Source organism: Netta rufina, assembly GCF_964035555.1.
Source record: "Netta rufina genome assembly, chromosome: 17".
Taxonomy (NCBI): Eukaryota; Metazoa; Chordata; class Aves; order Anseriformes; family Anatidae; genus Netta; species Netta rufina.
Window position 1 is genome coordinate 3092368 of NC_140141.1, and position 23086 is coordinate 3115453.

Below are 23086 nucleotides of genomic sequence, written 5' to 3' on the forward strand. Positions count from 1 at the left end.
GTGACCCCACGGGCAGGGCCCCGCTGCTGCCACTATCGGGGATGGTTTGCAGATGGATGAGAAAATTAGATGTCAGCACTGGAATGCATGAAGGTCACCGGGTCCTGATACTTAAGCAATGTATACAGATCTGTTGTGACACCTTCATTTGTTAGCAGGGCCCACGCTGTTCAATAGGGAAGCCGTGTGTAAATGTGTAAATGGGGATGGTATTTCCAAGCAGAACGGGCAGGACCTTCAGCACTCCCCTTTTTATGCATTTATTTCTCTCCTTTCCCTTTCTCACTGCCCTTTACCTGTGTCGCAGGACTGGCTGATGAAATTTGGCTATCTGCCTCCGCCGGACCCCGTCACAGGACAGCTGCAGACACAGGAGGAGCTGACAAAAGCCATCACGGCCATGCAGCGGTTCGGGGGACTGGAAGCCACGGGGGTGCTAGGTCAGTGGGTGCCAGGCCCTTCTGTCCCCGCTGTGGCAGAGGAGGGGGGATTGGCGCTGCCGTGCAGCTGGGTTGCAGCCCGTGTCTGACAGACGGCCGGGTTTGCAGCTGGAAGAGTAATTACATGGCTCAGGTGCTTTGTTGCCTTGTGCTTTCAACAACCTGAGGCAAGCAATTATTTCACCAGACCCACACACCCTTGGGGTTCCTGTCGTGCTTAAAATAGCTTAAAATAGCTCTTGATGTGTTCAAAAAGAAAAAAGACAGAGAAACTAAAGCTGATAGGTTGTTCTGTTCAAAGCCTTAATTGCAGCCTCAAATTGAGTTGAACAAAAATCTTGATTAAACCTCCCAATTTGTACAGGGAGTAATCTGGTTTCTTGGCCAGTGGGGCACAGGGCAAGGGAGGAGGAGGAGAAGTCCTGCTGCTGGTGGCAGTGACCGTGACCGTCTGGGACGGGGCAGGTTCACAGCCCGGCATGGCTGGGACCATCCCCTCCCTATCCTCGTGAGGACAGGAGAAAGCAAGTTTTAACCTGGGCAGTTTATCTCCTCTCCTCCCCACTGTCCCCTCAGCTGGGCTGCTGTGGTGCTTGTGTAGAGCTGTCCCTGCCTCTGTTCAAGGAGACAATTAGAAAGAAGATGCTAATTAGCAGGCTCATCTCCGCGCAGCCCTCGCCAGCCCCTCAGAGCAGCCAGTGCCACTTGAGCAGCTGCTGCTGTGTCCCCAACATACTGACACTAAGACTTTCCCCTCCGCTCTTAATTAAACATGTGCAATCATTTCTCCTCCACCTTATCAGAAGCTGCAGGAGGCCTAGGAGCAAGGCCATACTTTTTATTGTCTCTGAGTTTGCTGCTTGGGAAGGGGGGGTTGCAAACATGACTTGGGTTTGCCCCTTATTTAAAGTAAAGAGGTGAAACCAGTATGAAAATCAGTGAATGTACAACCACCTGTATTTCTACAGGTGAGAACAGGGGCTTGAGGATTTCATTCAGTTTTTAAAATAAATAAGTAATGTGAACAGCTTCCAAATGTGCTCCTAGCTTAACAGGGATATAGTTTATCTACATGCAAACGTCTCTTGGCTTTGCCAGGGGAATAATGGCCAATTCACAGACAGAATAATTTACACTAAGGGGGCAGCTAACGCTTAGCCCAAGTGGCAGAAGGCTGGGTGCTGGAGCTGAGTATCACCTCCCCTTGCCCCAGCTGGTGGGTGTTTAGAGAGTGCTTTCAGCCCAAATCCGTGCCACAGCCAGTGAATGCTGGTGCTGTGGTATTTCTTAACCCAGGGCTGCACCTTCCTCATTGTGCCCATTTTTTCCTTTTCTCTGCCACCAGACGAGGCCACGCTGGAGCTGATGAAGACCCCTCGCTGCTCTCTGCCAGACCTGGCTGGCCCGGTGGCCAGGAGGAGGCGGCACACGCAGGCTGTGACCAAGTGGAACAAGAGGAACTTGTCCTGGAGGTAGGAGCTCATCCTCCACCAGTTCCGTGAGGCTGCGAAGAGACAAACGCACACACTCAGCTAAACAAGGCTTTGTAAAGAGTTTCGGTGTGATGTGTTAGAGTGTGTCCCTCTGTGCTCCTGGGACCCAGAGGACTGTTTGTTTAAAGCCTCCTCCTGCCCATCCCAGCGTGGGTTTCCACCCTCAGCTGTAGGACCCTAGCCCCGTGTGGCTGTGGGCTGGCAGAGGGGTGGATTTGGCCAGCAGGTTGGCTGGGCACTTTTTGCTGCATTGCAGCATGATTTCTCTGGAGTTCTCTGGGACTTTGCGCTCTCTCAAGCAGCTGCCACATTTTTGGCTCAGCACAAATGGGTTTTTTATCTCGCCTCACAGGAGACCAAGGACCGGGAGCGCTTTCTGGTAGTGGATGCATTTGGTCCTTTTCTTCTAGTCCTTGCCATGGGAGAATATTTTTCCCCTAAAGCTGGTGAGCGATGTGTGTGGATCACAGGCCCTGCAAAACACAGAGGTTTAGGTCTGATTTCCAGGGCACCCCGCAGCCGCGCTGCAGGTGAGGTCTGGAAATGGGCATCCTCCTCGTCCCTGTCCCACCGAGACCTGCGCTCTGAGACTCGTGTTTCCTCCCTCAAAGACCATGTGTGGTAGCGATTGTTCTAAGAGCTGCTGGTGTGTCCTGAGATGCTCAGGCTGTCCTGAAAACCCCTGTGAAAAAAATCCCATCAATAGATCTCCTTATTATTAATAAACTTCTCTTTGATCCTGATGTAGTCCCTAGAGCGAGTCCAGCTTCGCTGCAGTCACAAATCGGGTCTCAGCTGTCGCTGTTGACAAGTGTTGAATCCCTGGCCTTAACAGGGATTTGGTCTGCATGCCAGCACATCCCCCTGAGACCGTGTCTTCAGAAAAGAGAAATATAGAGAAATATAATTCAGCCATTAGCTTCAGAAAGAAGTGATTTTGGCTTGTGGAGGGCCTCTCGTAATAGCTGGGGCAAGGGTGCTAAGGCAGGGAGAAGCCTGAGGGATGGCCCCAGCCACCAGCAGGCATAAACACTCTGTCTGTCCACCAGCCCTGTCCTCACAGGTAAGAGGAATAACTTTGTGTTTCAGATAGGAAAAATTCCCTTTGAGTGAATTGGTAAAACCTGCCCTGGTGCCCTGTAAGCCTCTGAAGGCAGCACAGCAGCGGGATGTGCTCAGTTTGCTGACACCGGTGGCTGCTCTGAGCAGAGCCCAGTGGGGACAAACCCGAACTGTGTCCCACCATGGGGCTGGGAATTGTGCTTGGAGCAAGGCACCGAAGGAAAATGTGTCTGGTTTTTCTGGTGGTCACAGCCCCAGGATACACCCCAGCCCTGCTGCAAAGAGTGTCATAAAAAAAAAAAAAAGAGAGAGAGAGAGACTATTTTATATGTCTGATATAAAAATTCCATCTCCTGACAAACTTATTTCTTCTTCTTTTCCTTTCATCCTTTCCAAGATCTTGGCTTTTGTTCAAGAAAGGGCTGTATTTTATGACTGGGAGCTGTATAAGCCAACAGAAGGCTATAGCATTATAGAAACTCCAGCATGATATTTACACCCAACACTTCAAATTAAAATAGCTTTTTAGAAACTGCCATGAAAATCTGCCAATAGAGGCATAAAGTTTTACATACTTACCTTCTACATATTGATTGAAGATTAAAAAAAAAAAAAAAAAAATCAAACAAAACCAAGCTCTCTTATGCCATGCATTTTAAAGGTGAAGAAAACTTGAACAATTCCAAGGCTGGGATAAAAGGGCAAGCAAAGCGGTACCAAAGGATGCTCTCAGGATGGGCACATGCAGTGGTGGAGGAGGCACTCCCTCACAAACAAGATTTTACAGGCACGCAGGTTGCTCAGCTTTCTTCTTTTTGTCTCCAGCACAAGCAGCCTGTGGGTCTGGAAGGCTCAGGGAGCAAAAACAGGAGAGCCTGCAGCCTGCACAGCCTCCAAGCATCCCAGCACAGCTCTAGGCACACTGTCTCCTGTGCCTCATCTCCATGGGAAGTTTCCAGGATACCAAGACATATGCATCTTATTTGCATGGGATTTCTCATTGTGTGGTACATAGGCACTCAGCTGATTAGACTGAGGTGGCAGTGGGCTAAATTTGGGGTTTGGTGGGGAGCTGTCTGCTGCAGTATCAGCACCAGGAGCTGCACCCCCCAGCTTCCCAGGAGCTTCCCCTTGTGTTTTCAGCCTGGTTTTCCTTTAGCTAATTCTGCTCTAGTGCCACCAGTTGCTTCTGGCAGAGGAGAGCTCCCAGCTTTAACCTCCATTTCTGCTCAGGTGTTCACTGAGTGTGGCAGCAGGGGACCAAGTGGTATAGGAGAGGGGCCCCAGTGGCATCTGTGATGTGTCCCTTGTCACGCTGGGGTAGCACCGGGTCATGGCTGAGCCTGCAGGTGTCCACCCTGTCAATTACCTCTCCTTCGTCCTCGAAAAAATCAATTTGGGTTTGTCAGGCAATCCATGACCCGCTGTGTTTGGTAGTTATCAGCATTTATTCAATCTCTCTGAAGTTTTAGGGCTGCACAACATGAAGGAGCTCTTTCATTAACCAGCAATTGATTTCTCATACATTTCTAATACTCTTTGACTTTCGTCTTTTTGAGGACAACGTCCAAAAGGGAACCTGGAAATCAAAGTAACCATTGGTACGGTTGGCCCTCCATAGCTGCCAGCCAGACCAGCCCTCTCTGGGCTCTGCTCGTAACCAGCTTGGACCCCAAGCTACTTTGGGATGGGAGAAGAGAAGGAGAAGAGGGATACATGATGGACGGGCAGCAGCCGGAAATCTTGATCCACAGCCTGCAGTTCCCACAGGGAAGGGGTTTGCAAAGCTGGCACAGAGCAGAGAGGATGGTGGGGGTGTGGGGAGGGACCGGTGAGCTGATGTTGGCCTGCCCTGCTGCCCTCGTCCTCCGTGCCTCCCCGGTGGCCCAGCAGACACCAGCTGGAGGAAGGAGGTTTCTCTCCGATTACTCAAATCAGGCTTTTACCCGAGATTGGAGCTCTGTAAGGGGAGTCTCAGGAGGGATTAACATCTGAGAAGAAGGAACGCTGCTCTCCACTGGGTACCTAAGCACCATTTGCTGCAAATAATAATAATCAAGGTGGGAGGGTGCTTATTTAGCCCTGTGTGCTTTCGCGTTGTGCTGGAAATGTGCCTCCTTTTCAGTGGAACTGGGTAATGCAATGCCAACAAATGTCCTATCAGTATAATAGTCTTCTCTTAATCTCATTGAAAGTAATTAGCAGAGCTCCTGCAATCAAATCAGATACTGAGCTGCAAACTCTGATGGGATTCTCATGAAAAATAATGCTGGTAATGAATAAAGGATGTGGGGGCGGGGGTTCACTCGCACCTGCAGCATGCTAATAAAAATGGGTCAGCTCAGAGGTGCAGGACCTTTTATAAGAAGCAAAGTAAGCGTTGATCCTGTTTATTCATTAATCTAACATTTCTGGTGTCAGGGATTGGAATGAATATGAATCATGTTTGTCTATTTAGACGTGGCTTTTCATCCACTGTCCTTTTACAATGGAGATCAGGTTAATTGTCCTAATTCCACAGCCGTAGAAGGTCGAGCAAGGCTTGAGGAGGAAAGAGCAGATAATGTCATCACATCTGAGTCCTTGCCCTGGGCACCACAGTCTTGGAGAGGAGGTCTTAATTCCTAGAATAAGCAGAGTGTGCGTTATGCATGTAATTACTTGTTCAGTAAACATAAGGGATGTAAAGGGCTTAATGAAGCCCAGAGTACTCTTCTGGAAGACAAAGATACTTAGTTAAGGAATATCTGGAAACCAGGTAACCTTTTTTGTATTGCAGAGGTTCACAATGGCACTTTAAATTACAGCAATAGCACGTATATGCTGTGGTGTTAGCGGGCACCATGCTCTCCGTCTAGTTATTGGCAGTCTGCTCTGTAAATAAAAATTTTCCTGACAAGTGTCTTGTCTAATCCCGTGCTCATGCTGTTTGTGTCACCGTGCTGTCTGCTTTACAGTGTGTTTTGTTTGAAGTCCTGTGATTATCCGGTGCTATGTGTATACAAACAGCCTTACTTTAGCTGTAAAGCACCCTCTTTGCCTACAGACAGCAAAGGCAGAGTTATGCCCAATTTTTGCTCTTCTGGCTGTGATGTCTATTGCCTGATTTCTCATTTCATCCCCAGCATCTCCAGGCTGGGCTTCCCAAGCTCATCCAAGAAACCATTAGGCAGAATTTGGCACTTCTCACATGTCTGTTTTTGCTCTGTCCCGAATTTCATGCTCACTAGCTTTGGCCAGGTCAGGAGGTGTTACCCACCTGGGGCTGCAGCTCTGAGGGCATGCGATAGGAAGCAAACACATGAAATCATGAGCCTCCAACTTCAACCAGTGAGTCATTCCTATTCCCCTTCACTGATCCATAGTGCCTAACAATACCCAAATCATTATTCGTCAGAAGAGCTGAGTGGCGTGACATCCCTTTCTGACACCTGTAATTACCTCTAGGGGTTTAGTCAGGTCATTTCTCCATGCTGGGGTGTAGTACTGAGTGATGTTCTTCCAGCTATATTATGCAGAGGGCAAGTGAGGTGATCATAATTGTTGCTTCCGCTTTTAAAATCTGTCAGGCCATGAATATTTCATGAACACTTTGGTTGGTGTGCTGGTACACAAGAAATAAAGTGGCCATTATTACTGGGGAAGAGCTGGCCAGAAATTTTCCAGCAGATTTGTCTTTTGTCAATAATTACTCAGTTAACAGTATATTTCCCTGGAAAGTGTTTATTTTTGTCAAAACTGTCAATGAAAGATTATCCAAACATACTCTTTTAGAAGCCAAGGTGCCTCATTGCATCTTTGTCTTTTCACCCTCTGCGTTAAATCAACAGTGTTAGGAATTCTTTTTCAAGGTTTGGTTGTACAGGAGGCGTTAGCTTTTTTCGTGCCAGCACAGAACAAAAGGGAGGTTTGAATGCTCTGCTGCAGGGCAAACGCCAGCACGCTGCTAGTCCCACCTGGCTTCTGTTCCAGAGCAAGGCAGAGCTGGGGATCAAGCGATGCTGTGCTGATACAGAGAAACCATGCAGCCTCTCGGCGAGGGCGCTAGGATGGTAAGCCCCAGCTAAGCAATGCTTTTTCCACCAAGAAGCAAGGCAGGAGCTTCTGAATTACAGCGTGCCATCGGTCTGTCTCCTGCAGGCAAGAAGTTGGAGGGGTTTTGAATGAGGTTTATATAAAATGCATCTTTTCCTCTTCCTCCTTGTTATGGATTGCAGTTTCAGAAATTGCTGGCAGTGTCCTGGTTTTGGAGTACATTTTATACTGCCAGTAGACCTACTGGGAGATATATGGAGACAGCAAATCTCTGCTGGATTTCCATGTGCGTGTAGGAAGAATGAGCAATAATCTGCTTTGTTGCAAGAAAACCTAGGGGCCTGCGCGTTGTGCAAAGGCTGCAGAAAGTCAGATCCTGGCACCCACGGGGCTCTGGGCCAGCAGGATCTGGTGTGTCAGACGGGATCGGTATTTCCAGAGGACCCAAACTCAGTCTCTGAAATCCTCATAGCCCTGGAAGAGAAGTGGTTCAGAGCCTTGCCAACGCATGTCTATGAAGCATGTTGGAGCACTTCAGAGCTACCTCACTGATGCACCAGGCACCTGCAGAGCTCTTCCAGGCAGTTCTCAGAGAAGTTAATTTCTGCTCCTGACCTATCCTCTCTTTATCCTATCCTTTCTTTCAGAGTTCGCACCTTCCCAAAAGAGTCCCACCTGGGCCACGACACAGTTCGAGCCCTGATGTACTACGCCCTGAAGGTCTGGAGCGACATCACCCCGCTGAATTTCCATGAAGTGGCAGGTAACAATGCTGACATCCAGATAGACTTCTCCAAGGCAGATCACAACGACGGCTACCCCTTCGATGGGCCAGGTGGCACGGTGGCACATGCTTTCTTCCCCGGAGACCATCACACAGCAGGAGACACTCATTTTGATGATGATGAATATTGGACCTTCCGATCATCGGGTACGTTCCCATCACTCTCCTGCAGGCCATGGCTTTTCTGGGACCTGGAAGGCTGCAGGCGTGTGTGTGACTATGGGAGCTCTCAGATGGGGGCTGCATTCTCCCACTTTTCTGTTATTTGGGTGGCCTCACTGCCACATGCCTCAGTTTTCTGTTTTTAAAGTATAGTGATGCTGAACTACCTGGTGAGGGCTCTGCAGTCTACAGGGAAAAAATAGGCAGGGGAAGCACCGGCTCTGTTTGCAGACAAATAGAGCAGAGGCGAGCACTGAGGTCCAGGAGCTTGCCATAACAGGCGTGTTAGTGGTGATTAAGTAAGAAGCGGTGCTCATTTTGTGCCTGGTGGGTGCACCCACCTGGGAAACACTCGGGTGGGGGAACGGGCTCAGCACCACCAAGGGACAAGGGGGTGACCCCGATGGCGAGAAAGCTGCCCTCTGTTTTGAAGGTCTTAGAGCTATCCAACCTTCATCTTTTATTTATTTTGTTCTCCCCAGTGATTCAAAAATAACAGCTCGGTAGGTGATATAAAAATATCCCCTAAGGTTGTCAGTTTGGCATTAAAATGTCAGAAAGCATATGTCTTGTTCTCTCCTGGTGCTGGGGAAAACAGGACAGGTTATAAACACCCCAGCTGTTTACAGGCACTGTAAATAATAGTCATCAAGAAAAAAGCAGATTTCAGCAAAAATATCCCCCAGTGCCCTAGGCCCAGTAGGGAGAGCAAAGCACTGCACAGGGTTCAGGATCATGAGCTTTGCAGAGACGTTGGCTTCCCAGCTTTTTCCAGCCCTTTTATTACACTGCTTGCAGCTGTGAACTTGGTAAGAGCCATACTTAACGTCATTGCCACCTTCTGGTGCAGCTCCGCGGGGCCCCGTTGTGCGGTGAGGAGCAGCAATTGTATGTGTGCCTGGCCCAGCCAGCCCGGAGCAGGGTGGTAGGGATGCACCGACCAGAATCTGTTTGGGGAAAAGGGAACAGAGAGAGAGCCCAGGCTGAGAAGAAAGTCACTGGGGAGGTGCCACTGCTGAATAAACTCTCCCTGATGCCCAGTCTCAGGCATCATCAGTGATGTGAGAACAAGAGGGGTGATCCCCAAGCCTGCACAGGGCTGAGGTTTCACGCTGTGGGCTGCTGTTTGGCTTTCCATTTTCCATGATCCACTTCAATTTCCTTTTTCCAACAGGAGACAAATTCTTTTTCATATTTCACCTATTCCAAAACCTTGTTTTCCAGTATTTTCAACATATGCCTATTCCTGCTCTTACAGCCTGCCCAAACCCCCGATACATTCAGCACGGAGTGACTTTTATTTCAGCTATGTCTTTATTTCCAGACGCCCATGGGATGGACCTGTTTGCTGTAGCCGTCCACGAGTTTGGCCACGCCATCGGCCTGACCCACGTCTCTGCCATAGAGTCTATCATGAGACCCTACTACCAAGGTCCAGTGGGGGATCCTCTGAAGTACGACCTGCCTTACGAGGACAAAGTCCGAATCTGGCAGCTCTACGGTAAGTTTGTGTCCCTCTCCCAGCTGCAGCACATTTCTGCCCCAGGGAGCACTGGAACAGACGTCTTCTGGGGTGAGTGGGCTCATGGGGAGGACGGCGTTCCCCTCTACTGCTTCTTTGTCTTTACACGTAGGAGTCAGGGAGTCTGTGTCCCCCACAGCCAAGCCTGAAGGGAGCAAACCTGATGACCATCCTATCCTGCCAGAGCTGCCAGAGAACCGCTCCACTGTCCCGTAAGTCTGGTTCATTTCTTTTCAGCTGTCAGTGATGTTCCTTACTGTCACGTGTAACAGCAAAGCTCCACACCAGGGTCTTGTCTTTGCTATTTCCCTCTGGACCTCTCATGATCTGATAAACACACACACAGAGTGCCCCTTCTCCCTCACATCTCCCAGTCATTTCCTGCATACACTGTTGCTTTTTTTAGCAGTGTGTGTGGACACTGGCCAGCCAGACCACAAGTGAAGTGGTTAAGAGCAGCAAAGAGTGGCAGTTGCTGTTTATTCATTAGCTAATTCTTATCATTCAAGGCATGTCCAGAAATTCTGCATTATCTTGGAACACTTTGCCTTTCCCTAAGACTTTAAATTTGACTTCTGTTAATGGCAATTTGTTCCCATCACCCTTAGGTGAACTCATCCTTGCTGAAATTTTAATCAAACTTCTGCAGGATCCTGATTTGTGCGTGCATAAGTTACCTAAATCTTTCCACGGTGAGCAACTCCCTAATGTACCTGTGGGGGTGAATATTGGAACAAGCGGACCAGCAGCCTGACTCCAACGCAGGTTTGAGTTGGCAAAGGACTGCTTACACTGAGGGTGTCATCAGGCAGCCAGCGTGCCCTCATTAAGGGAGGATCTGGATCTAGCTCATTAATAAGCATTGGAGTTACCAAATTACATTACTACCAGAGCAGCGAGGCAGTTAAGAAGGGAAGGGACACTGAACGAAAAGGCAGGAGGTCACGGTCACGCGTTTTGGCCGGGTACCAGGAGCACCCCAAGTGAGAGCAGCAGAGATGGAGCCAGTCACCTTCCCCTCCTGCTCTGCCCCACCCAGGTGTGACCCGGAGGAAGGCACTTCATCTCCCTGCGCCTCGATTCCCCACCTGCAAAGAGGGGATAGCAGCAGTGAGAGCAGGGACAGTGGAATATTCCTACAGCAACGGGGCTGTAGAAAAGTCTAATCTTGAAAAAATACCTCAGGCACTGCCGTTCTGCCCATCTTGGCTCCTGTTTCACCCCACTTTGCCCTCCTTGGTGTGGTGCCCGTGGTACAGAGGTGCTGAGCACCTGCACTCAAGGGGTGTCCCAGCTGCCAGGGATCACAGAAGGGCTTTCCCATTTGAATTCGCCACTCTGGGGACCTAGTGAGGACCCTTTGATGAATGCAGGTGCCACATCTGTATGCCTGTGGTACCAGAGCTCCTGCAATGAGTGCCCCAAGGAATTAGCAGTCACAGTGACACAAAGATAAATGTCCTCCCTGCACTGCTTTAAGTACAGTGAAATCTTGGATCCAAATTGTGCCTGAAGTCTGTAGGGACTGCGAGTAAAGAGAGAGGAAAGTGCTACATGTGAGGTCTTCAGTAATGGCAAATGCCAGCAGCGTGTCCCAAACGTGGGACCTCGGTGGCGTTACGACGTGGTTCTTGTGTACTGCTGCACGTGAGAGTGCTGCCACCAAGCTGGTCTCCTCGAGGTCAGGGATACTTTGCCTTAGTCTGGAGCCTCCACCTCTCCCAGCCTAGTGCATGTCCAGTTTAAGCAGCCAGGTGAATTTGCCATGCTGTAGGTGACCTGTCTTCCTGTGTAGGGGAGCTTGTCCACGTGGCTCTGCGTGGCCAGATTTTGGCTGGAGCCTCTGGGTGCTGGGCAGGGACCCAGAGAGAGGAGGGCAGCTCTCCTGTGATGCAGGAGGCCATGGTCTGGTGACAGCAGCAGGAAACTTCGTGGTGACCTCTTCTTCCCACCCCACATGTGACTGTGAGGGTGAAGGGCGTTCATGGCCACATCCCTCACTTTGTGCCTGAGCTGGTGCTGGCAGCCCAGCACGAATCTTCCATCAGCAAATTAGATTTATGTTTCCCTGACACCCACCACCGCTTTTCTCTGCACGGTCCCAGCATCCTCTCCTTGTTCTCTATCAATCATCATTTCTCACATGGGCTTCGTAGCTCTTGGGCCCTTCATACCCTGCGCCTTTCCCACCCACCTTGTTAAAAGCAGCTCAGCCTGATGCTTGCCAGGTGGCTTTCCCCATACATCATGCTGCATCACCTCGCCTCTACGTCTCTCTGGTTGGTCTCGGCTGCCTTCTGCGTTGCAGCTCTGGCACCTCTCACTGGTGTCTGACACCAGCATCCCCAGGTGCCGGGGTGACATGCTGGTGGCTCTTCCCCATCACAAGCCCTGCTGCCTGGGGACAGCTGGCCGCGCCACGCTGTGCCACCAGGGAGCAGTGAGCCATCTCTGCCCCCTCCCCATGTACAACTGGTGGATGAAGAACATGTCCCTGCTCGACTCCTAGCGGTGGTCACCGGTGGCCCAGGGAGAGCATCTTCCGCAGAGCTGTCTGTGGGCTGGTGTTTGCTTGTGCCCGCCTTGGAAATCCACACATGTGGCTGGGCTCGAGCAGGACGAGTGCCAGACGGACACAGCCTGTGGTCTTCTACTCCCCTGTGCTTCAGCCTGTGGCTTGGGGCAGGGAGGGGGCTGCAGGACGGGGACCCTGGGGCCACAGCCCCCGCTCACCCGGCTGTCTCTGTGCAGGCTGCGGCGGGACGTGCCAAACAGATGCAACACTCACTTCGATGCCGTGGCTCAGATCAGGGGAGAAGCTTTCTTCTTCAAAGGTAAGAGATGGCCCCAGCGTGCCCGCAGCCCTGCGGTGACGTTCACGTGACAGCACTGCAGAGGCAGTATTGGTCAATAAGGATAAATTGGCTCTGAGTCTGCAGGCTGCAGAGTACTGTGGGTCCTGCGGGACCTGCAGACCCAGGAAGGTGGCCCACGTGCTGCTGGCTCTTTCTGACTCAAATAAAAGGTCTGAGACCTTTAATCAATCCACCAAGGCTGGGAACGGCTGATGAGGATGTATCAGTGTCTATGCAAATCCCAGAGCCCAGCTCTGTCCTGCCAGGCACAGCGCAGTGACAGAGGTGACAAGACGCTGGTGGCCAGGGACACACAGTGCACTGTGAGTGGATGGGCAGAGATCACAGCTAAGTGGGGACTGCGAGGGAGGAGGAGGAGGAGGAGAGGGATGTGCTAGGGTTACCCAAAAGGTTGAGCGGTAAAGCGAGCGGGTTTGTTTTTTTTTTATCCAAAAAGAAGAGAAATCCAGTGAAACTGAAACAATTTATTTTCAAATTATGAAAATGGATATTTTTTTCACCCAGCACAAATGGATTTTCTTTGACCTTTGGGGTCTGTGACCAAGGGCAGACTAGGGGGCTGGCAGGTGCTGGGAATGGAGAGAGCAGAGGCGCCTGCAGCTGCACTGGGACAGTTGACCCCTCGTTGTGACGTGTACCATCAGACCCAAAATACGGGTTGAACCAGGGAGCAACAGGAGCTCTCCCTTGCTTTTTTCCTGGATGCCTTCAACTCTTCTCCCACGCTTCATCTTCTTTAATGCCGCTTGCTGTGCATCGCTCAAAGACAACACGCGCACAATTACAGAGCCATCTGGTTCCGTGTTAGCAAACACTTGCTGGCAGTGAGTCCCCGGGGTGCCCGGCTGCCGACAAAGATCCCATCAGCACCTCCTCAGCTGCACAGAGACCGTCTATGCCGGCCCCCACAGGCTTTCTTTTCCATTTTCCCTTGATGGAAGAGTTCCCAGTGGGCAGTGCTTTCCGTCCCTGGCCACCTCTTGGTGACCCCAAAGCCATCCAGCAGGGAAGCAAAAGCGTCTCTGCAGGGGTGAGGAGCAGCCTCCAGGCAAGTGTAACCCGCAAGAGCTCCAGAGAACTCGGTATTGTCTGTGCCCCCGAGGGAGCACAAAACAGCGGCTGTTCCCCTGTGGCATTTGTACAGATGCTGGCTCCAGAAAGCCACAGTGAAGAAGGGAAAATGAGAGATGACAAGAACTGGTGTCCAGGATAAATAGCTGTCTGTCTTGCAGAGGGGATTAAAAAAAAAAAAAAAAAAAAAAAAGATGAAAACTAAAGAGAAATCCATCTCGGTGTCTATTTTTGGATATATTTATTGTGGGCCAAAATGCAAATTCGAAGAGCAGAGTGTCAGCGTGTGCCAGCTGTGCGGCTGCCTCCGGAACTCGGCAGCCAAGGCCAGGGAGCGGGGACATCGCCTCTGGGGCAGGGACCTACAGAGCCCCGGGGCTGAGCTCCCTCCGTCGATGGACATTTTGTTTTGTTCTGAGCTGGCCCAGCTGGAGAGAAGTGTCACCCAGTGCCCCCTGATGCAGCCACCCAGGCTCCCTAGGGACTTGCCCTGTTGAAGGCAGCGGTGAGTTTCCTGCGCTTCTGAAACGCTGCCTGCTTTGCTTTGGGTGCCTTGCTGCAAACTTCGGAAGTTTTGGAGCAACTTTGGCCCATGTGGGTGTTTGCAGGCAGCAATCTTGCCAGAGGCATCCGAAGTACTGATAGCGTGGTGCACAGCTGGAATCAAAATCACCTGGTGTTAAGGAAAGCAATTGCCTCAGCCCATCATCCATGGAAAATGAGACGCTCGGGATGGCAGGAGTTCACACTTGGCTTTCATCCTTCTCCGTCTGCCAGCTTGGAAGATGGTTTTAAATCAAGCTCTTTAAACAAACATGGGGTTTGGGAGTTTTTATTTTATTGTATTTCTGCATGCTGATGGCAGCAGTTCCCCCGTGGCTGGCTCAGGCAGCTACTGTCCAAGCAGCCGCAGCACTTGGGCAAGCAGGCTTAGCTGTGACAAGACACGAGCATGGGCAGAGCGGGGCTATCATGTTAAGAATTCATTGCTAGCTCAATCGCTACCTTTCGGGTGTTTTTTTTTCTGATAGCTTTCAACAAAACTAACAGATGACCCGGAGTCTGCCTGCCTTTGGATGTAGATGTAAAGCTTGCCGGCTGCAGCTGCACACCCGCTGAGCCCATCGCTGGGAGAGAGCTAAAAAGTCAAAAGCAGCTGGGGTTTCCCCCACTGTGCCAACGAGCACCCAGCCCCCAGGAGCTCAGATACACACCTACTAGAAAAGGAATTATGTTGGGATGTATTTCTTGTGAAAAAAGCAAAAATGTATCTTTGTCTAGTGCCTTTCTAATTAGAGATGCAGAGATCATCTTTATTTAATTACATGTGTTTCCATAGATATACAATGGCCACCAGATTTGAATTCTCTTCTTTATAACATTCTTAAAAAGAATCTGTAATTATAGCAATTCCTACCACATCTGAATACATTATTCATTTGTAGGTCTCAGTCAGATAGAGCAAATATGCAAACTGGAGCAGAAGAACAGGAATGATATAAATCCTTATAATTATAATAAACCCCCCTCTCTGCAGATGTTTAAGTGTTAGAGTTTTGCCTCCTGCATTATTAGGCTAAGATCCAATTTCCATAAAATTTTGAAAGACGGTGTCACAATCTGCCAGCTCTGGGGAAAGGGCTGAATGCCTTGAATGCAAATCCGAAGGCGCATCTTCGGTTTCTGTTGCTTGTTTCCCTTGGGAACCCAGGCAAGAGCAGATGTAAATAACACGCAATGATTTCTAGCAGGCAATTACCAACATGAGACAAAGTTGAGGGTTTGTTCTCAGACGTCTTGTTCTGACTGGGATCTTGCCACGTGGAGCTCCCCAGGGAGGACAAAAAAGTCCGGCTGAGAGTCCCAGGTAGTGCGGTGTCAGGAGGATTGTTTGGATTCCCAAAAAGGGGATTTCTTCCAACGGCTGCCAGGAATAGCAAGCGCCAGCAGCTGCTGCTGGGAAGCCGGTAGCTCCCACCTTCTGCCTGGCTTCCCGCTGCCGACGTGCGGCGGCGCCAGCTTCTCCCGCAGTGCAGGCAGGTGGCGGGGTGGGTCAGTAATGCCCGGTCTGTCCCTCCAGGCAAGTACTTCTGGAGACTGACCCGCAATAAGCACTTGGTCTCCCTCCAGCCGGCTCAGATCCACCGGTTCTGGCGGGGCTTGCCCCTGAACCTGGACAGCGTGGACGCAGTGTACGAGAGGACCAGCGACCACAAGATCGTGTTCTTCAAAGGTGAGAGCAGCGCGGGTGCCCCGGCGTGCAGCCCCGTGCCAGGGTCCCCCTGGGCACTGAGTCCTCCTGCAGAGGGGACAGGGGTGCCCCCCTCCTCCCGGGGCACGTCCAAGAGTTGTCCACACCTGAGGCCAGGAAACACCTTGGGGAGGGCAAGCAGAACGTAGGGATCACGTTCTGCAGAAAATGGGGGAAATTTCACTTAGGATAAACTGCAGCCACACCTAATTGAAATCTCTGCTTTTCAAGAACCAAATAAAGCAGAAACTGCCCTTCACATACTTTACAGAGTTGGGGTTTTCTTCCTACTTTTTTTTTCTTTTTTTCTTTTTTTCTTTTTTTTTTTTTTTTTTTTAAGAGAAGAAGCCAGAGGGGACAAGAATGAAACCTGAAGAGCTTGGTTTTACTAATTCTGCTACTTTGATTTTTTTCTTAAAATATGTGATATAATCCTCTCTTTATGTAAATAAGCAGCTCTCCAGTTTCTTCCACAAGAGCTGGAAGAAAGAGATTAGCTCTCGGTTCCTAAATGAATGTCCTCTGAGCATCCCACATGTGCCATGGTGCTGGCTAAACCCCCTTGGTGCCGCTGCCCCACCATGTTCCTGTGCTGCCCCCACCAGGTCTCTGTGTCACCCCCAGCCCCACTGTGCCCGCCGTGGGGCCCTGCAGGCAGGCAGCAGCTGTGTAGGAGGAGTCGGTGATGCTGAGCTCGTCCCAGCTGGAAATTGCTTTTTGTCTGCCACTCGGCTGTGAACGCAGGTGAATTATTGATTTCAGAAGTGCTGAATCATGAGAGCCGGGCTGCAGGCATGGGCTGGGTCTCGGTAGCGGATCCCACACCGCCTGTGTGCTTGGGGAAGCGTTTCCAAGCCCAGATGATGCCCAGGCGCCTGGGGACCCAGGTCCTCCAAAGCCATGTGTGCACAGAGCAGTGCCTGGCCACGGGCTCACCCTGCAAGCAGCACGATGGGGACGATGGGGATGTGCCTTCCCCTGCTCTCATCACCCAGCCTGTCCAGATCCAGGGCTGGCAGCTTCCTTGCCCTCCTGCACAGCCCGCCGAGGCCGCTGGTGATGTGTTATTTAGCCCTGTCTGCCTGCTAAGATGAAATGAGAGGTTTACTTTCTAGCTATAAAATATTGTCTCATTCTGGCTCTCCAGTGCTGTTTCATTGATCCCTGGACACAAACCAAAGCACACAAATTACCCCTTCCTCTGAGTTCCTGCTGCTGATGCTTGGGCATGTGTTTAAGCGCCTCTTCACGTTTTCTAGAAAACCGAGGAAAAAGCCTGACATTTAAAGTAGGTCGGGTGAGACCCACAGGGTGCTGCAGAGAGGCTGCCACGTAGCAGGTCCCCAGGGAGATCTCATGCAAGCAGAAAGCCCGTCCCAATGGCAGAGCATGAAGTGGGAACTGAGAGGTGCGGGCTCGTTCTCCCTGTGTGGCCATGGGGACCTTCAGCTCAGCAGCCTGGCACAAACCCAGCCGCTGTTCCAGGGCAGAGGTTCCCCGATGGGCTGCTCCCCTCCGACCCATCCTCCAGTGCCAAGAGCTCACCCTGAGGATCATCACGACAGATAACAAAGCATCAGCTCGTCTGCAGGGGAGGCTGGCCTCAGCTGTGAAACTAACGCACTCGTGCTCCGTGCTTCTTTCCTCAGGAGACAGGTACTGGGTGTTCAAGGACAACAACGTGGAGGAAGGATACCCGCGGCCCATCTCGGACTTCGGGCTGCCGCCAGGAGGGATCGACGCCGCCTTCTCCTGGGCCCACAATGACAAGACTTATTTCTTTAAGGACAACCTCTACTGGCGCTACGATGACCACGAGCGGAGGATGGACCCCGGGTACCCCTCAGAGACCATTCTGTGGAAGGGAATTCCGAGCCCTTTAGATGATGCCATGAGGTGGTCAGACGGTGAGTCCGTATGCTGGTTCGGAAAAGAAAGAAAAAAAAGCAATGCCTCGTTCGCACTTGAGATACAGCCCTGTCTGAGGAGCCTGCACCGCTGAGCCCCAGATGTGCCGGCACTTTCCCTGTCTAAAAGCTGCAGAGAGGGAGGCAGGCTTTGAGCCAGAGCTCCCTCTGCTCACTAAAAGGCATTGTAAATTCAAGCAGGTAACAGAAATATCCTGGGTGCTTAATAATTTGATTTTACTAAAAGAGCACAGTTGATGTTGTTTTGTGGCAATTTTATCTTAATACCTGCTGGTTTGCTTTTCACCAAATCTGTTGTTGGATTTTTTACCTAGATACATGAGATTGTAGACAAAAATATTTTTAAAGGAAGTGTTTTGCCCAGACTTAGCACTTGTTTTCCAGGGATGAAATTTCTCAGTGGCCCCTTCCCTCTGCAAAGACCACAAAAATGTTGTCATAGGAGGTGTAGAAAAGCAGCCATTCACTCACAATAAAGTGGCGCTTCCACAGTTTATTTGCTGGCAACCTAGCAGTGTAACTGCAGCCACTAAACCAGGCACGGGAGGGACGTTTCCAGAGGCTTTCCAAATTTCAGATGCTGTTGGGCATAACTGGCCACCCATGCAGGGAGGATGAGTCAGGCTCAGGTTGTTTATCATCTGCAGCCTCACCATGCCCTGTTACAAGACTGGGATGTGTGTGGTGTGTGTGGCTGTGGGCTTTTAACCCTGCATTCCTGTAGTACCAGGGGATGCACCTGTCCCAGGACCTGCCACAGGAGCCAGCATCTCACCCCAGTCTGGCGGCTCGTGGCTCCATGGGGTGGGAGCGCTCCTTTGCGGCTCCCAGTGCTGTCATCCTCCTGGGCCACTGTCCCTGCTCATCTCACCTCTGGGCTTTGGTCTCTTCCCAGGTGCAAGTTACTTCTTCAGGGGCAAGGAGTACTGGCGAGTGCTGGACAGTGAGCTGGAGGCCGAGGCTGGCTATCCGCAGTCCATCGCCCGGGACTGGCTGGTGTGCAGCGACATGCAGGCTGACTCCCCAGAAGCAGCCGGCAGCAGCAGGACTGGGGCGCGCTCCAAGCCCGGGCAGCACGACGAGAGCCGCTCGGAGAACGGCTACGAGGTCTGCTCCTGCACCTCGTCCTCCGAGTCCCTGCGGGCCTGCCCCGTGCTCAGACTGTCTGCCGGCCTTGTGCTGGCGAGTGTGTGGACAGCAGCACTGGTGCGTGCAGCCCTATGACATCTCACCCAACAGGGAAGGCAGCGTTGCAGTGCTCCACTGGAGGTGGATGCGGTCCCGTGCCACTAACTGTTGTGAGCAGAAAAACATTCCTAGGAACATGCCAGTGAAGGTTTTGAATTCTCCATGAGAAGTGAACCGTGGTTGTTTTTTTTTCTTCTTCTTCTTTTTAATTTTAGTTTAAAGGTCTAATAACAGATTTTGAGTTCTGCACCTCCTTATTCCCCCATCCAGTTAAAATGAGAGCAGCCTAACGTTGAATTTAGAAATGCCCCATACAGATGTGTTGCTTTGGATGTTAGAACACCACAGACGAGGGAGGGGAGTGCTGCTGTGATCGGATGAGGACAGCAGAGGTGGCAGCACCCCAGCAGGAAGGTGGCAGGGCTGTGGGAGCGGTGCAGTAGCTGCGCTGACATAACGTGCACATCCCATTGGATGTACTAGGTAGAGAGAAACTTTGACTCTCCTAAGATTAACTGCAAGGTGGTCGTTATACTGTCAAATCTGCTGTGGTAACTGATGTCTTGGTAACCTGAACAAGTTTCTACAGGTCAAAAACACCTTTGCCTTTCAGAAGGCAGTGCAACTTATCTTTGTGTCCAGGTCATTTGAATTTAACAATTTATCTAATAAACCTTGGCTGCCTACACACAGCTCTCCCGCTCCTCTGCCAGATCAAGCCTGCCACCTTCAGTAAGGTGCTGACTGTTCAGGCTCGGGCGCAGCCTTACCACCACGCAAGCAGCAACTTGCTGAGCTCAGCCTTACGGATGGGATGCGACTCCAGCCATCCCACCAGCCTAATCCCTGCACAGAAACTCCTTCACTCTTGGAGCTTCTGTTTCATGTTGTATTACGCTTTGGAAGGGATTGAGATGTACAGAGTTCAGTTGTGGTGCTGTCACACCTGGCTGCACCATGGAGGGTGGGCTGGGGTGGGAAGGGAGGGATGTGCTCCTCTCAGTGCCTCAGCCAAGGGCTCAGAGCAACAGAGGTAAGGCCAAGAAGTGCATTAGGATGGTCCTGGACTTTTACTTGCTCCTACAGCGAGCCCATGGTGAGCCCTGGGACAGCCTCTTGTCCCCAGGCCTTCGCTGCACTGGCACATCCCAGCCTGCTCAGACCATGGCTTCTGTTTCTCTTCTGAGGCCTGATGCAATTTCGGATCAGGCCCTTTTGGAGGCCCCCTTGGACATCTGTCAGTGCAGGAGGAGTGCACCATTGTCCCATGACTCCATCTGCAGATAATAAATAACATTTCAGTGGCTTTCAATGTTCCCTTGAAGAACACAGGTACAAAATATTGCTGTTGTGTCTCGTGTCTGTTGGAATGGACGGAGGACTCGGCAGCCGTGAGCTGAAGGACAAAGCGTCCCCCTGCACCAGGGTCTGGCAGGCCCCTGGATAGCTCTGTGCTCCGCAGAGGATAAAGGCCCTGTTGAATGTCTCCATAAATTCAGTGTGTAAAGCAGTTGAAATCCACCCCAAGCGGTGCCTAATCACTTTGTCAACTGCAGTGTGTAACTGTGCTAGGTGACGTCCGCTCCAGGCCCCCCTTGTCCCCTCTCTGTTCCTGCTGACATGGAGAATGTCCTGCTGCGCCACCAGTGCAACCTGCTGGCCCACAAGCATGCTTGCAGTGGTGCCAGTACCCAAAGTGCCGGGCTGAAAGCTGAGGAGGACATGCACTGTGCCGCCGTCACAGCCCTGCCTCCAGTGCGGGCCCTGAGCAGCCGCTGGCAAAGCCGCCCCATGGCCACAGTGAGCTCCAGATGCGGGACGATCGCATCCCAGGACACAAATGGCAGCTGGAGAGCTTCCCCGGGAGGTCACGGGTTCACTGTGGGGCCAGAGGGGTCAGTGCTGCCTGAGGGTCACTGCCGGAGCGATGCAAGCAGATGTCCCTGGCACAAAGACACCACTGTACTCAGAGCTCTCAGCAGCAGGCGTGGAAGGAGCCGAGGGTTTGGGCAGTGCCGGGGCATCCCTCCAGTGTGGGTGGAGGGCAGGGTGGCCGGATGGCTCCTCCAGCCCCAGGAGGACGAGGAGATGCCTGTGGAGGTGGATGGGGCCATCATGGTGCTGGGCAGAGCCCCCTTAAAACAGCGGGTTCGCCCCCCCATGGGGCTGCTGCGGTCCCGCCTGGTGGGGCTGAGAGCCCCGAGCATGCCAGAGGTTAAAACCACCGGGCCAAGACCACTGGGCAAGAGGGATTTTACCCCAAACCAGAGCTCGGCCTCGGGTGAGGCCTGAAGCCGGCCTAGCCCGGCCCCGCCGCCAGCGGGAGGCCCCGGCGCGGCCGCCGGAGGGCAGCAGAGCCCCGGCCGCGGCCCGGCGCCACGGAGAGCGGTGGGGATAGCTGGGGGGAGCGAAAAAGAAAGGGGGAAGAGAAAAGGGAGAAAGGAAATGAAGAGAAAGGGGGAAAAAAAAAAAAAAAAAGAGAGAGAGAGAGAGAGAGAGAAAGAAGTAAAAAGAGAAAAGGAAAAGTAAAAAGGGAAAATAAAAGGGTAAAAAAAAAAAAAAAAGGAAAAGAAAGAAAAAAATAAATAATAATAATAATAAAGAAAATAAGAGAAAAAGATTTAGGAAAGAAAATGAAAAACTAGGTTGGGCAGGAGCAGTTTTCAAATGCCAAAGCCATGGCATGCCTAGATTTAAAAAACAAGAATAACATTAAGAATAATTTATCTCGGACAAGACCCAGTGTTTAACAGCTTGAAAAACACAAAGCTGTTGAGAAGGAACTCCTCTTTACTTGCTGATTCAAATCATATGTCACACTTGTGTGTAACAGAAGGCTGCTGCCTGCCGCAGCCCCAGAATAGCTGAGGGGATGGCTGAACCCTTATCCCTGAGGGCTTTTCTCAAATGCAACTTTCTGATCTACATGTATTATTAATAAAGAAATTTCTCTCCTCAGCCCCAAAGTTTAACCAGCAAATGTCCCTGCACAGCTGTGGGCCAGGAGAGCAGGCCTTGGGGATCAGCCCCTTAGTTCAGGTGGAGCTCTTCCAGCCGGTGCCCCCTACCAGGAGGTGGGTAGGTGTTCCTAGCCTCTTTTTGCCTTGCCACAGGCCCTCAGGTGCCTTCTGCTTCTCAGATGGCAGGCTAGGAGAGGACAAATCCCAGAGCTGCCTCGAGCCCAGCCACCTTGCTTTTTCCATCTCCCCTGCCAGGCACATGTGGTGCATGAGCCAGGCTGAACCCAGAGCTGCTGGAACAGCAAGCCCGGGGGATGCCTTATCCAGGCAGGGGGACTCGTCCTGGCTCTCTGTGTTCCAGCAGTTCCTGGTAAGCTCAGTGCTGTGGATCGTTTCCTTGCTTTTCCCTGAAATTTCTAGACAGGGGGAGTTGGCTGGCCCTCGTGGGGCTGTAACAGGCCAGGAAGGGATTTAGGACAGCCAAAGCAGGGAGTACATGGCACTGCAATAGTCTCTAAGAAGGCAAGTTTGTGCTAAGAATAGGAGAGGCTATTAAAGCTGGATGGTATGTGGAGGATTTCTGTAGGCATGTGCTGGGGCCGTAAACTGGGAAGCAGTCTCCTGCAGTACAAGTTATTACTGGCCTCGTGGTACCAACAAGATTATTACAAGAGCTGCCAGAGCAGTTCCCTGTCCTTCACCCAAATTTCTGGTGTTTGGTTGGGAGAGAAAAAAAAAAAAAAAAAAAAGAATAATAAAACAAAATCCCAAACCTCTGGCAAGATTTATTATCCTGTCAGCAGTGAAACTCTAACCTGATGTTGGGTTGCCAGCTCTGGTGGACTTGTTCTTCAATAATATAGAAGGTATCTGGGATGTGTTTTTTTTTGTTTGTGTGTGTGTTTTAATGGGCTTTGGGCTTGACTGCACACCCAAAACAGTCAAAAAATAATAATAAAATAAAAATAAAAAATAAAAGCCCAGTCCTGGCTTTTGCTGGAGACTACTGTCTGCTCCAAGCAGCTTTCAGCAAACACAGCTTGGCAGAGGAAATGCTGGTCTTCTGCTTCGACAAGGGCACTCTGTTGCGGTGGGGACCAGATGGGGGAAAAACACTTCCAGGGGAGAGGCCTTCCCACCCCACATCTGAAAAGCTAAACCCAGCCAGTGTGTTGTGCAGCTGGAAACCTTGGGGGTGAGAGGGTCTCACTTGGGCTCAGATGTTCAGTGTGTTCCTGTCTCTTAGGACAAGAGGTGATTTGAAGGTGGGAGCACCTGTGATGCCTGCAGAAGCCTGTCTGTATGCAGAACCCA

At 51.2% G+C, this 23086-nt stretch overlaps 1 protein-coding gene across 1 annotated transcript; it reads left to right on the top strand.

The window, feature by feature from the left end:
• Positions 1–307: 307 nt before the first annotated feature.
• Positions 308–18848, top strand: MMP17 (matrix metallopeptidase 17; the record flags this gene model as incomplete). Its single annotated transcript, XM_084297590.1, has 9 exons — positions 308–440; positions 1786–1912; positions 7678–7961; positions 9301–9477; positions 9611–9710; positions 12250–12332; positions 15526–15678; positions 17346–17603; positions 18520–18848. Exons 1-9 carry the CDS (start codon positions 317–319, stop codon positions 18846–18848), a joined length of 1635 nt encoding a protein of 544 aa, XP_084153716.1. The 5' UTR covers positions 308–316.
• Between the last annotated feature and the right edge of the window lie 4238 nt (positions 18849–23086).